Source organism: Eptesicus fuscus, chromosome 1 (genome assembly GCF_027574615.1).
Source record: "Eptesicus fuscus isolate TK198812 chromosome 1, DD_ASM_mEF_20220401, whole genome shotgun sequence".
NCBI classification, from domain to species: Eukaryota; Metazoa; Chordata; class Mammalia; order Chiroptera; family Vespertilionidae; genus Eptesicus; species Eptesicus fuscus.
In genome coordinates this window covers 110,503,742-110,515,758 of record NC_072473.1, presented here as the reverse complement: position 1 = coordinate 110,515,758, position 12,017 = coordinate 110,503,742, and the positions used below count along the sequence as shown (strand labels likewise).

The following is a 12,017-nucleotide window of genomic DNA, read 5'->3' as shown; positions in this document are numbered from 1 at the left end:
AAACAGACATATTGACCAATGAAACAGAACAGAGAACTCAGAAATTCACCCAATTAACTTGTCAATTAGTATTTGACAAAGGAGGCAAGAGCATACAATGGAGTTAAGACAGTCTCTTCAATAAATGGTGCTGGGAAATTTGGTCAGATACATGCAAAAACAATGAAACTAGATCACCAAGTTACACCATACACAAAAACAAACTCAAAATGGATAAAGGACTTAAAAGTAAGATGGGAAACCACAAAAATCCTACAAGATTCCATAGGCAGCAAAATAGCAGACTTATGTTGTAACAATATCTTTACAGACAGAGCTCCTAAGGCAATGGAGACTAAGGAGAAAATAAACGAATGGGACTACTTCAAAATAAAAAGCTTCTGCACAGCAAAAGAAACCATCAACAAAACAACAAGAAAGCCCACTGAATGGGAGAACCTATTTGCCAAAGATATTTCCAATAAGGGATAGAGGACATACAGAAGACCCAGAGACATGAAAACATGCTCAAAGTCACTAATCATCCAAGAGATGTAAATAAAAACAACAATGCGGTACCATCTCACACCTGTCAGAATGGCTATCAACAAATCAACAAATGACAAGTGCTGGCGAGGATGTGAGAAAAAGGAACCCTCTTGCACTGCTGGTGGGAATGCAGACTGGTGCAGCCACTGTGGAAGACAGTATGCAGTTTCCTCAAAAAATTACTAGGAATATATCCCAAGAAACTATAAACACCAATCAGAAAGGATATATAAAACCCTATGATCATAACAGCACAATTCACCATAGCTAAGATTTGGAAATAGCCTAAGTGCCCATCAGCAGATGAGTGGATTAAAAAACAGTGGTACATCTACACAATGGAATACTATGCTGTGGTAAAAAAGAAACAATTCTTACCATTTGCAACAGCATGGATGGAACTGGAGAACATTATGCTAAGTGAAATAAGCCAGTCAGAGAAAGATAAACATCACATCTCACCGATTTATGGAATATAATGAACAAGATAAACTGATGAACAAAAACAGATCCAGAGACGGAGAAGCATCTTTCAGACCCTCAAACCTCAGAGGGAAGGTAGGGGATGGTGGGGTTAAGTGGGAAAGATCAACCAAAGACTTGCATGCATGCATGTAAGCCTAACCAGTGGACACAGACAACAGGGGGGTGAGCGCATGAGTGGGAGGGTTGGGGGGGGGGTAATTGGGGGATAAGGACACATATGTAATACCTTCATCAATAAAGAAAAATTTTTAAAAAGTTAAAAATGGAACTCCCATTTGACCCAGAGATCCCACTTCTAGGACTATATACCAAGAAACCAGAAACACCAATCGGAAAGGATATATGCATCCCTATGTTCATAGCAGCACAATTTACAATAGCTATGATATGGAAACAGTATAAGTCAGGAGTCCTCAAACTACGGCCCATGTGCCACATGCCGGTGTTTTTGCCATTTTGTTTTTTTACTTCAAAATAAGATATGTGCAGTGTGCATAGGAATTTGTTCATAGTTTTTTTAAAACTATAGTCAGGCCCTCCAACGGTCTGAGGGACAGTGAACTGGCCCCCTGTTTAAAAAGTTTGAAGACCCCTGGAAGTGCCCATCAGCAGATGATTGGATTAGAAAACAGTGGTACATCTACACAATGGAATACTATGCCACTTAAAAAAAAAGTAACTTTTACCATTTGCAAGAGCATGGATGGAACTGGAGAGCATTATGGTAAGTGAAATAAGCCGGTTGAGGAAAGATAAATATCACATGATCTCACTGATATGTGAGATATAATGATCAACAGAATTTGATGAACAAGAATAGATCCAGAGACAAATGGTAGGGGGTGGTTAGAGAGCAATCAAAGGACTTGTATGCATGCATATTAGCATAACCAATGGACACAGACACTGGGGTGGTAGGGGCTTGCCCTGGGTGGGATTGGCTGGGGCGGTCCAATGGGGAGAAAGGAGACATATGTAAAACTTTAGACAATATAAATAAATAAATAAATAAATAAATAAATAAATAAATAAATAAAAAGGGTGTTGGACTTTGTCAAATGCTTTTTCTGCATTGATTGATATGATTATCTGCTTTTTGTCTCTAAATTTGTTTATGTGATGTATCACATTTATTGATTTGCAGATATTATACCATCCTTGCATCCAAGGAATAAAACCCACTTTGTCATGGTGTATGATCTTTCTAATGTAATGCTGAATCCGATTTACTAGAATTTTGTTGATGATTTTAGCATCTATGTTCATCAAGGATATTGGCCTGTAGTTCTTTCTTTGCGGTGTCCTTATCTGATTTTAGAATTAGGGTAATGCTGGCTTCATAGAAAGAGCTTGGAAGTGTTCCTTCCTCTTGAATTTTTTGGAATAGTCTGAGGAGGATATGTTTTAGTTCTTCTTTGGATGAACTATAAAGGCACCAGATCGGGGCTTTTGTTTGCTGAAGATTTTTGATTACTGCTTCAATTTAATCGGTAGCTACCAGTCTATTCAGGTTTTTTTAGTCTTCCTGATTTAGTTTGTAAGCTGATATTTTTCTAGGAATATGTCCATTTGGTCTAGGTTGTCCAGTTTGTTGGAGTAGAGTTGTTCATTGTATTTTTTTTACAATCATTTGTATTTCTGTGGTGTCTGTTGTTACTTCACCTCTTTCATTTCTGATTTTGTTTATTTGGGTTCTCTCCCTTTGTTTCTTGGTGAGCCTGGCTAGAGGTTCATCAATGTTGTTTATCCTTTCAAAGAACCAGCTCTTGGTTTTATTGATGTTTTGTATTGTGGTTTTTTTTTTTGTGTCTTTATGTTGTTTATTCCACTCTGATCTTTATTATTTCTTTCATTCTGCTCACTCTGGGCCTTTCTTGTTGTTCTCTTTCTAATTCTTTAAGTTGTAGGGTTAAATAACTTATTACCATTTTTTCTTGGTTTTTTTGTTTTGTTTTGAGATAGGCTATGAGTTTGGCATGCTTGCAGAGCTATGAACTTCCCTCTCAGGTCTGCTTTTACTGTGTCCCATAGATTTTGGATTGTTTTGTTTTCATTGTCATTTGTTACCAGGATACTTTTTATTTCTTCTTTGATCTCTCTGGTAACCCAAACATTGTTTAATAGTATGCTATTTAGCCTCTAAGTGTTTGGTGTTTGGTTTTTTTTCATTGTTTTTATTGTAGTTGACTTCTAATTTTATGCCATTGTGATCTGAGAAGATGCTTGATATGATTTCTATCTTCTTGAATTTGAAGAGATTATCTTTGAAAATGTCCCATGTGCACTTGAGAAGAATGTATATTCTATAGCTTTGGGGTGAAATGTTCTGAAGATGTCAGTTAATTCCATTTGATCTAGTGAGTCATTTAGGATTTATGTTTCTCTGCTGATTTTTTGTTTAGAGGATTTATCCAGTGATGTCAATGGTTATTAAACTCCCCTACTGTAACTGTATTGCTGTTGATCTCTCCCTTGATATCTTCCAGAAGTTTTCTTATGTATTTGGGTGCTCCTGTATTGGGTGCATATATGTTTACCAGAGTTATATCCTCTTGTTGAATTCCTCCATTTAGTACTATGAAGTGGCCTTCTTTATCTCTTTATAGCCTTCACTTTGAGGTCTATTTTTCAGATATAAGTATATGTCATTTTTTTATACTATCTCCTCAGTTAAGTTCTTACTGTGTTCATCCATTTTTCCCCCAAGTGCCTTGAGCATCTTTATAACCATTGTTTTGAATACTGTATTTGGCATATTGCTTGCCTCCCTTTCATTAATTCTTTTTTTGTGTGCATTTCTCCTATTCTTTCATTTGGGGCATGTTTCTTTGTCTACCCATTTTGGTTGCCTCTCTATATTTGTTTCCATGTATTAGGTAGATCGGCTTTGTCTTCCAGTCTTGATAAGGTGGCCTTAAGGGGCTCAAGGGTAGTCTTCCTGATCACCTGAATTAGGTACTCCAGGAAGGTCCCTTGTGTGGGCTGTTAGATCCTTCCTGTTGCAGTTGAGTCTTGATTGCTGCTTGCCCATTTGTGAGTGGTGTTGATCATCATACTGGCTGACTATGAGGATTGACCCCAACAACAGTGTATGAGCTGCTGTGCAGGTGTTGACCACACAAAGTGGAATTTGGTGCAGCACGTTCTGGTGCCTATTGTTGTACTGCTTGTGGAGCTGTCTCATGCTGTGATGTAGTCTAAAGCCTTCCACTGAGTTTTTTGGTTCTGAGGGCTTTTGGGAGGGCCTCTGGTGCAGATCAATGTCAGACACTGCCTGGGACTGTTCCTGGGATACCTGTTAGGAGCTACAAAACAATCCACAGTTTGTGGCTACCTCTGCTGGGCCTGGGCATGTTGGGGAGGGCCAAGCTGCATACCAAGGCCAGCTTCCACAAGTACCAAGCCTGGCAGCAGGTCAGTAAAACCCAAGGCACCCTGAGATCAGCTTATGCCTACCAGCTTCATGATAGTCTCAGCCACTGAAAAAGCTATGCTAGTTGTATGATGTTGATTCTCAGTGAGTTACAAGGTAGGGGCAAGTGATGTTCACCAGGTTGATAGAGATTAACTTTTAGCTCCAGTGTTAGGTCTGGGGATAATCAGCAAAATTCTCAAGGTACACCAAGGCCAGGTGCCACTTGCCTGAGCCTATGGGCCCTTGTGATAGGGCAGGGTCTCAGGGAGTCATCAGCATGAGACCAGTAGAATTTCATCAGGCAGTCCAGATGTGGCTTCTTCTGTAAATCTTGATCACAAGATTTCTGTACAGCTAGACTTCAGTTGATTATTCGAGTTGATTGTTCTATAATGTACTTGTAATTCTGGTTTTGTCCTGGCAGGAGGTGAGTGTAACTTCCACCTACTCTGTTGCCACCTTGGAAACTCACCTTTGCTTTTCTAAAGGCTCACTGAGTTTGAGGACTTATGTAACACACATGATGTTTAGTTTTATGTGTCAATTTGGTGGGTTATAGTCCCCAGTTATTTAATCAAACAATAACATGTGTTGCTGTGAATGTATTTTGTAGATGTGTATTTTATAGTCAGTTGAATTTAAGTAAATGTTACTTTTGATAGTGTGGGTGGGCCTTATTCAATTAGTTGAAGGCCTTAAGAGCAATTTTAAGTTTCCCAAAGAAGAAATTCTGCCTCAAGATTGCAGCAGTGTTCAGGCTGTCAGCTTTCCCTATGGATTTCAGACTCAAAATTGTAACATTGACTCCTGCCTGTGTTTCCAGTTGGCAGACCTGCAATACAGAATTCAGACTTGCCAGCCCTAAACTGCATGGCCAATTCCTTAAAATAAATCTCTCTATTCATAAATAGAAATATATATGTGTACTAGAGGCCTGGTGCACAAAAATCGTGCACTGACAGGGGGCTTGTCCCTCAGCCTGACCTGTGCCCTCTTGCAGTCTGGGACACCTTGCTCCTTACTACCCAACTGCAGCGGAGGTGGGATAGACTCCCACCCCCCCCCTGCTGTGTTCGCCAGCTGTGAGTCCAGCTTCTAACTGAGTGGTGCTCCCCCTGTGGCAGTGCACTGACCATCAGGGGACAGTTTCTGCGTTGAGCGTCTGCCCCCTGGTGGACAGTGTATGTCATAGCAACCTGTCATTCTGCAGGTTGTTCGGCTGTTCAGTCGATTTGCATGTTAGGGTTTTATTATATAGGATATATGTACACACATATAACACATTAAGTTTGAAAGAGTAACCTATATCTCAGGTATAACTTCTTTATATGAGTAGATTACCTAGGCTAGAACTCTATCTTGCAATGGGGGGAGGACTTGTCCTGCATGGACACAGTGCTGTTGCTGCCTAGCAAAGTGATGCCCAGTGCCTGGCACCAGGTGTGAATCCCCTTGTACCACTCATGCATTGCCTCTGAATTGAAGTGGCAAACAGGGTCACCTGGAGGTCACAGTCCCACTGCTGCTTGCCAGCTGTTGAAACTTTTAGTGGGGGAAATAATCCACTCTGCTAGATTACAGAAACATATTTTGCTAAGACTTCTCTTTTGAAACATTTTTACTCTTAGGGTAAACATGGGGAGCAGAAGTATGACCAGGTTTGTAGAGGATGGATATAGACACTAGAGAGTGATCTGGACCACGGTCCTGGTGTGAACCTGTCTGAACTGCTATCATCCCCTAAAACCATCTACTGGTTCTTATTGCTATCCACATAGCAGATTAAAGATTATCCTGGATTAGGTGGGTGAACCAACTCTCACTGTGCTTCTTAAAAGTGGAAGACAGAAGAGGGAGAACCAGAGGTAGCAGTGTGACGACTCATCCAGACATTATTGGCTATGATGGTGGAGAAATGAAGCTATGAATGAGGGCAGTTTCTAGAAGCCGGGAAAGGTGAGGAAGTAGATTGTCTCATTAGAGAACCCAGAAGGATTGTAGCCCTTCCAGTATCTTGATTTTAACCCAGTAACACCCATCTGGAAGTCCTGAACTCCAGAACTATAAGAAGATAAGCTTATATTGTTTTAAGCCATTAAGTTTGTTGTAATTTGTTACAGAGGCAACAGAAAACTAATACAATGAATGACAAAGAAAGTTTTTATAGCGATGGATCACCTAGAAACCTGATCTGTCAATTACAGAACCAATTACAATCCATAATAAATAACAACCACTGAGTTATTGAAGAATTATTTTAATCTTTTATTTGAAATAACAATAAAACCAGTAGATAGTAGATAGCCACTCATTGTGCAGTCAGAATTTCTTCTCACAGGGCAATGATGGATTCCATCCAAGCCATCTGTCCAGGACAGATCCTCCCTCTCATGGGTATCCCAACCATCTTTTTCACCTTTTGATTTGCCCTACATTTAGAAGTGCTACACACTGAAGAGCAGCATGTTCAGTATGTATAGTACTCTATATGCCACACCAAAAAATTTTAAATCTCTTAAAAATATTGGCATCTTCATTTTCCTTTCAAAACAGAATGACTTTTCCCTCACTCTTATCAAAACTCCTACTTTGATGCCTATGTAACTGGGCTCAGATTTAACTATTCTAGAGAAGTCATAAGCTTAAATTTGAGAAACAAAACTGTCACTCCCCTCCTCTAAGTATAACTTCAGTCTTATCCTTCAACCAGTCCAGCTGCTGAAGTACTACACAGGTTGAACTAATCTCTCATTATTGTGTCTACAATACCTTCTTCCATGAGAGTGATTAATTCAATCTAGGAAACTCCTATTTACCTCAACAATCTTAACGTCCCATTCATACCTTTTAGATACATGCTCTGAACAGTAGAATTCCTAAACTTTGGAATCTGGTGTTCCCTCAGAGGGCATTTTCTAACTTTCTCACACCATTAAATCCCAGTCCATCCCTTTAAAGGCCTTTGCAATGAAAAATATCAACAAGCTCTTGGCTTAATAAAGACATTATCTCATACACAAGGAGGGATACCCATGTTGGTAAAGGTAGGACCAAAATTCAATCCTTCAGTGTGATGTAAGATAACCCCTTAGTACAATTATTTTGTTCATAACAATGGTACAAGTTGTTAAAGATCCACTGCTTGAAAGGGAGGTGAAGTCTGGGTTACAGAGATGGTACATGTTTAATATCAGAATTATTAAATCTCTGAATCACAGGGAACTCTAACAGAATATGTCCAACCCAGGATCCATGAGACTTTTGCTAAGAAGCAGATCATATTCAGGTGCACATTTTTGACATTGTATCAAATCAGTAACAAGTAAGACTTTCAAATCCTACAAATCCATTTTAAAGCATGTATTGATGTCTGGCAATGTTTCTATCTTTCACTCCCTCACCCTTCCTCTCTCTGAAATCAGTAAAAACATTTTTTATTAAAATAAAGCATTTACTCCTTGCTCATTGAAGGAATAAGGCCACCATGTTATAAGGTACAGAGAAGTAAGAGAAATATGGAACTAGTATTATAGTGTTAAATGAAGAGGATTGTTCAAGGCTTCAATTAAATTTCTGGTAATCAATGTTTCTTTGAGGCAATGCAAGCATCCCTCTAAGAAGACCAAAATGGCAAGGTGGGCTCAGTTAACCAAGAACACCTTGCTAGTAGACAAATAGGAAAAGTTGGTCAGTTTCTTGAGGGCAGTTCAACTTCTCCATCCTCAAGGTTTAAGTTTAGTGATATAAAGCCCCTTTGGAATAGAGGAAAAGGAGGTCTTTAGCAAACAATTTGGAGACTTGACTTGGTGTTCAATCTCATCTGTATTTGACCAAAAGGATTCATAATTTCCCCTCTTTATCTATTATTTATTGCCAGGATACCAACAACTACTTTTTTTTTTATTGCTGGGACCTTAACAACTGTTTTATCTTATTTTGCCAGGAACCCAGAATCTACTTTTCTATCAAATTGCTAAGTATGATCAGCAAAGGAGTAATTTTTTGTGTTTTGATATTAACAGGTTTACAAAGAAAATACATACATGAATATAATAAAGAAAAGATGTAATCAAACCCCATTACAAAATATAAACATTTTCAAATATACATCAAAGCACACCAATACACTGTACGCACTACAGTAGTGGTTCTCATACTTTCTCAAGCATCAGGATCAACATGAAATTGCTGCCCATCCCATCCTCCAGAGGTTCTGAATAAGCAGCTCTATAATAGAATAAGAATTTTCATTTTAGCAAGTTCCTCCATGCTTTTGATGCTGTTGGTTCAAGGACCGCACTTGGAATCCACTGCATTAGAATATGGAAAGCACAATTCTAGTACACTAGCAGAAAAGGATGTTGATCAACTGGAACTGTGGGATTGAGGTGTCTATGTCAGGGTTAGAATGGAGATTTGCCATAAGTGTTTCTGCTTGAACTTTGGTCCTAGATGCTAATTGCTTCTGCATCTTCGGCTAAAGCTCAGAATTTTCTTTCCATGGAAGAAGTGGTAGCTAGTGAAGCAGTCATGCAGATTTGTGCAACTAGGAGTTTGTCCTTATTTTTTCTGATGGTTTTTCCCTGCCTTTGTGCTATGAGGCTGGGAGTTCTCTTCCCTTCCCAACAGCTCTTCAAAAATCTTATTGTGCATGTAAAAGAAGATGTACCCAGTGCTAAGCCTAGCCTCCCGCATCAGAACTTCCTGGATACTTGACACTTGCATATCATTATAAGTGAACCAGACTTGCCTCTCAAAGTCATAGGCATCACTGATATAATGGCCTGAATTTAGGGTATTCCCAAGATGGCTAATAACACCAATGAGCCGATAAGCATAACAATCTCTTATCTTGGGATTTGGTTTCTTGGCTTTAGCTTCTGTCTTCTTCTTAGCTAAAAAGTCTTTGTGTCCCAGGCTTTTGTTGGAACACAATGCACCTAGGGAATTCATATTGGCCTCCTGGAGACTTAGTTCTGTAGGTCTTGTAAGGTTATCTGTGTGCCACTGGGCATCTGTCTTTGGAAGGCTTTGAAGCAGTGCCTGCCAAAGGGCTTCTTCATAGATTCTCACCTTTTCACACTGCTGAGTATGTCCAGGTACATTTGAGAACTCTTCTGAAATTCTGTTTTTTTTATCTTCATAAAAATCTTTAGTAGTCTCCGTGATACTATCAACAGCTGCAAACATATTGGCTTTCTCATATTTCTTCAGTTTTGGATTTCTAGGGACTTCTTGAAGATGAACTTCTGCAGATGTGTCTGGGCCACTGGTGGGTTTACCTTCATCTTCACAGACCACAGTAAGGTTAGTATTTTCCAGATTCCTCATTAAGCCTGGTACTATTAGCTCTTTTTCAATTGCTGCACCATATCCTGAGTTTACCAATATGGACTCTGTTGTAGTCAGTTGAGAGTGTTTTCTCAGGTTGTTTTGCTTCTGTTCTTTGCTTAACCCAAAAATCTGGTACTTTTGTGGTTCAGACTCTTTGTCTGATTCAATGTGTGGAGCCAGGCAATCCTTGGATTTTGAGGTCAATTTTATTGAAGGTGTCAATGACCTAAGAATTTCAAAATTAATCTTTTGGAAGAATTTTAAGAATTGTAAATCCCTAATATGTACATTTTTGTTCAAGGGAAAAGGTGGTTTGGTACTTTCAGTGCAATGAGAAGACAACTTTAAATATTTAGAAACAATGACTTCCTGGTCATCCTTCCTTAATGACCAAAACTTATTAAAGCTATAGCGTTTCAGATGAATAATGAGAACCCTGGGTAGCCTACTGAATTTGTGCATTGAAACAGAAGTCTTGTGGTTACACTTTCCACATTTATACTCAATCTCTTCTGCTCCAAAGAAAAGATCAAAAGTAGATTGAATAGACAAAGGATGTGTTTTTGTTCCTTGGGGAAGGTTGATGGAGAGATAATTGCTAACTTCTGTCTTGAGAACAACCTGACCACAGGCTTTACAAGTAATAGAGTGCAGCAACTCAACCTCAAAATTAGTGATGACAGGACAAACAAGCCTTTTGGTGACAGCATTGTCAGCAAAAAACTGCTGGGGTGAATCTTCTTCCTCAGATTCAATTTTAGTCTTCCAAATTGTATTTAATTTTTCCATGTTGCCTTTCATCTGATCTAAACAGTGACCTAAAAACTCATGAGCATCATTCTGTGTGTTGTCAGAGAATACCTCTGCAACTGTTGAAATGGCATTTTTAATATTGACAAGTAATTTCTCCTTGGTTTTTATGCTATAAATGTCTTTCAAAATAAGCAAATGTGACAGGCACATGCTAAGAGCATCAAGGGGAATTTTACTCCATGGGAAACCCTGATAGAGTAAATCATAAGCAAAAGATGGAATAGAAAATAGGGACTGTAAAACTGCATTCATGTAACAGGTGTTTCCCAAATTGGGGAGGCCTTGACATAGTTTCTCTGGGTAAAAGTCAAAGGTCATCTTGAGTCTCTCCCACTCTGGATCATCCTCACTACACAATGATTTCAATAGAAGTGTCAAATATATTTTCTCAGAGAGAGTTTGAAGAAAACAAGTGCCATCTAGGTAAGGGTTTCCAGTAGAATTGGTCTCTAATAAATAATCCAATTTCTTACTTTCTTTTAACTCTTTCAACCACATTTCTTCCTTCTCATCATCAACTACATACTTCAAGGGATTTGTCTTGGATTTCTTGTTTCTTACAGATTTATTCTCTTCCTGAAATTTCTCATATATCTCTGAATCAGATGAGGCCATCCTTTTTCTCTTCCCCAATCCCTCTTTTAATAACTCTTTACAAGTAAGCATTGATGATTCTGATGTATCCAAAGGCAACTTCTGAAGGTCAGGTGTTCTACTTCCTTCTCCTGGCTCAAGAAATCCACTTATTAACTTCTGATAGATTTTGCTAAATAAAGTTTTATTGATTTTCTTCTGTGTTTTTATGCTGGCAAAGACACCTCCACCCCTATCAGTTCTCATGGGTGATTGAAGATTATTTTGATGGACTTTATCTAGGAACATTGTCAAATTTTCAGCATCTCTAGAAGATAATTTTTTAATAAACAAGAAGCTATTATTTTGGAAAGTTAAATGCAGGTAATTTTGATTTTCTCCATAGGATCTAAAGACTACATTTTTAATATTATTACTTAGCTGAAAAGTTGCATATTCTCCAGTGCTGAAATGAATTACCAATCTAACTTTCTTCTTTCTTTTCATTGTTTCAATAAATGCTTCTTTCGATTTAGACATCCCAGTCTCCATGTTCCATATTTGAACAAAACCATGTACTATTATAGCAGCCATATTTTCTTTATAAATAAAATATATGTATCCTGAATTATTGACAACCTTGAAGTTCCAAATTGTTTTGCAAATTCACCTCTGGAGACAATACTAAAGCAATGGTACTTTAGTTCTCTATACTGAGTGATTCTATTTCCAGTGTTGGTTTTATACTAGAGCCTCTTCAGGTTCTGGATACCCACATCTTTAGTGATAAAACCAATATCCTTCAAGAGCTGTCCACAGTTGCATGAGGGCAGAGTCTTGATTCCCAAAGTAGGGCCACTACTGAAAA

The 12,017-nt window shown here is 38.5% G+C and overlaps 1 protein-coding gene across 1 annotated transcript; it reads right to left on the bottom strand.

Moving 5' to 3' along the window:
• Positions 1-8,989: 8,989 nt before the first annotated feature.
• On the bottom strand, positions 8,990-11,743 carry USP26 (ubiquitin specific peptidase 26). Its single transcript, XM_008156959.3, has one exon. It carries the CDS (start codon positions 11,741-11,743, stop codon positions 8,990-8,992), a length of 2,754 nt encoding a protein of 917 aa, XP_008155181.2.
• Positions 11,744-12,017: the final 274 nt, after the last annotated feature.

What these genes read in the sequence shown, in the direction of transcription:
- USP26 (XM_008156959.3), bottom strand. Translation starts at nt 11,743, where the DNA reads ATGGCTGCTATAATAGTACATGGTTTTGTTCAAATATGGAACATGGAG.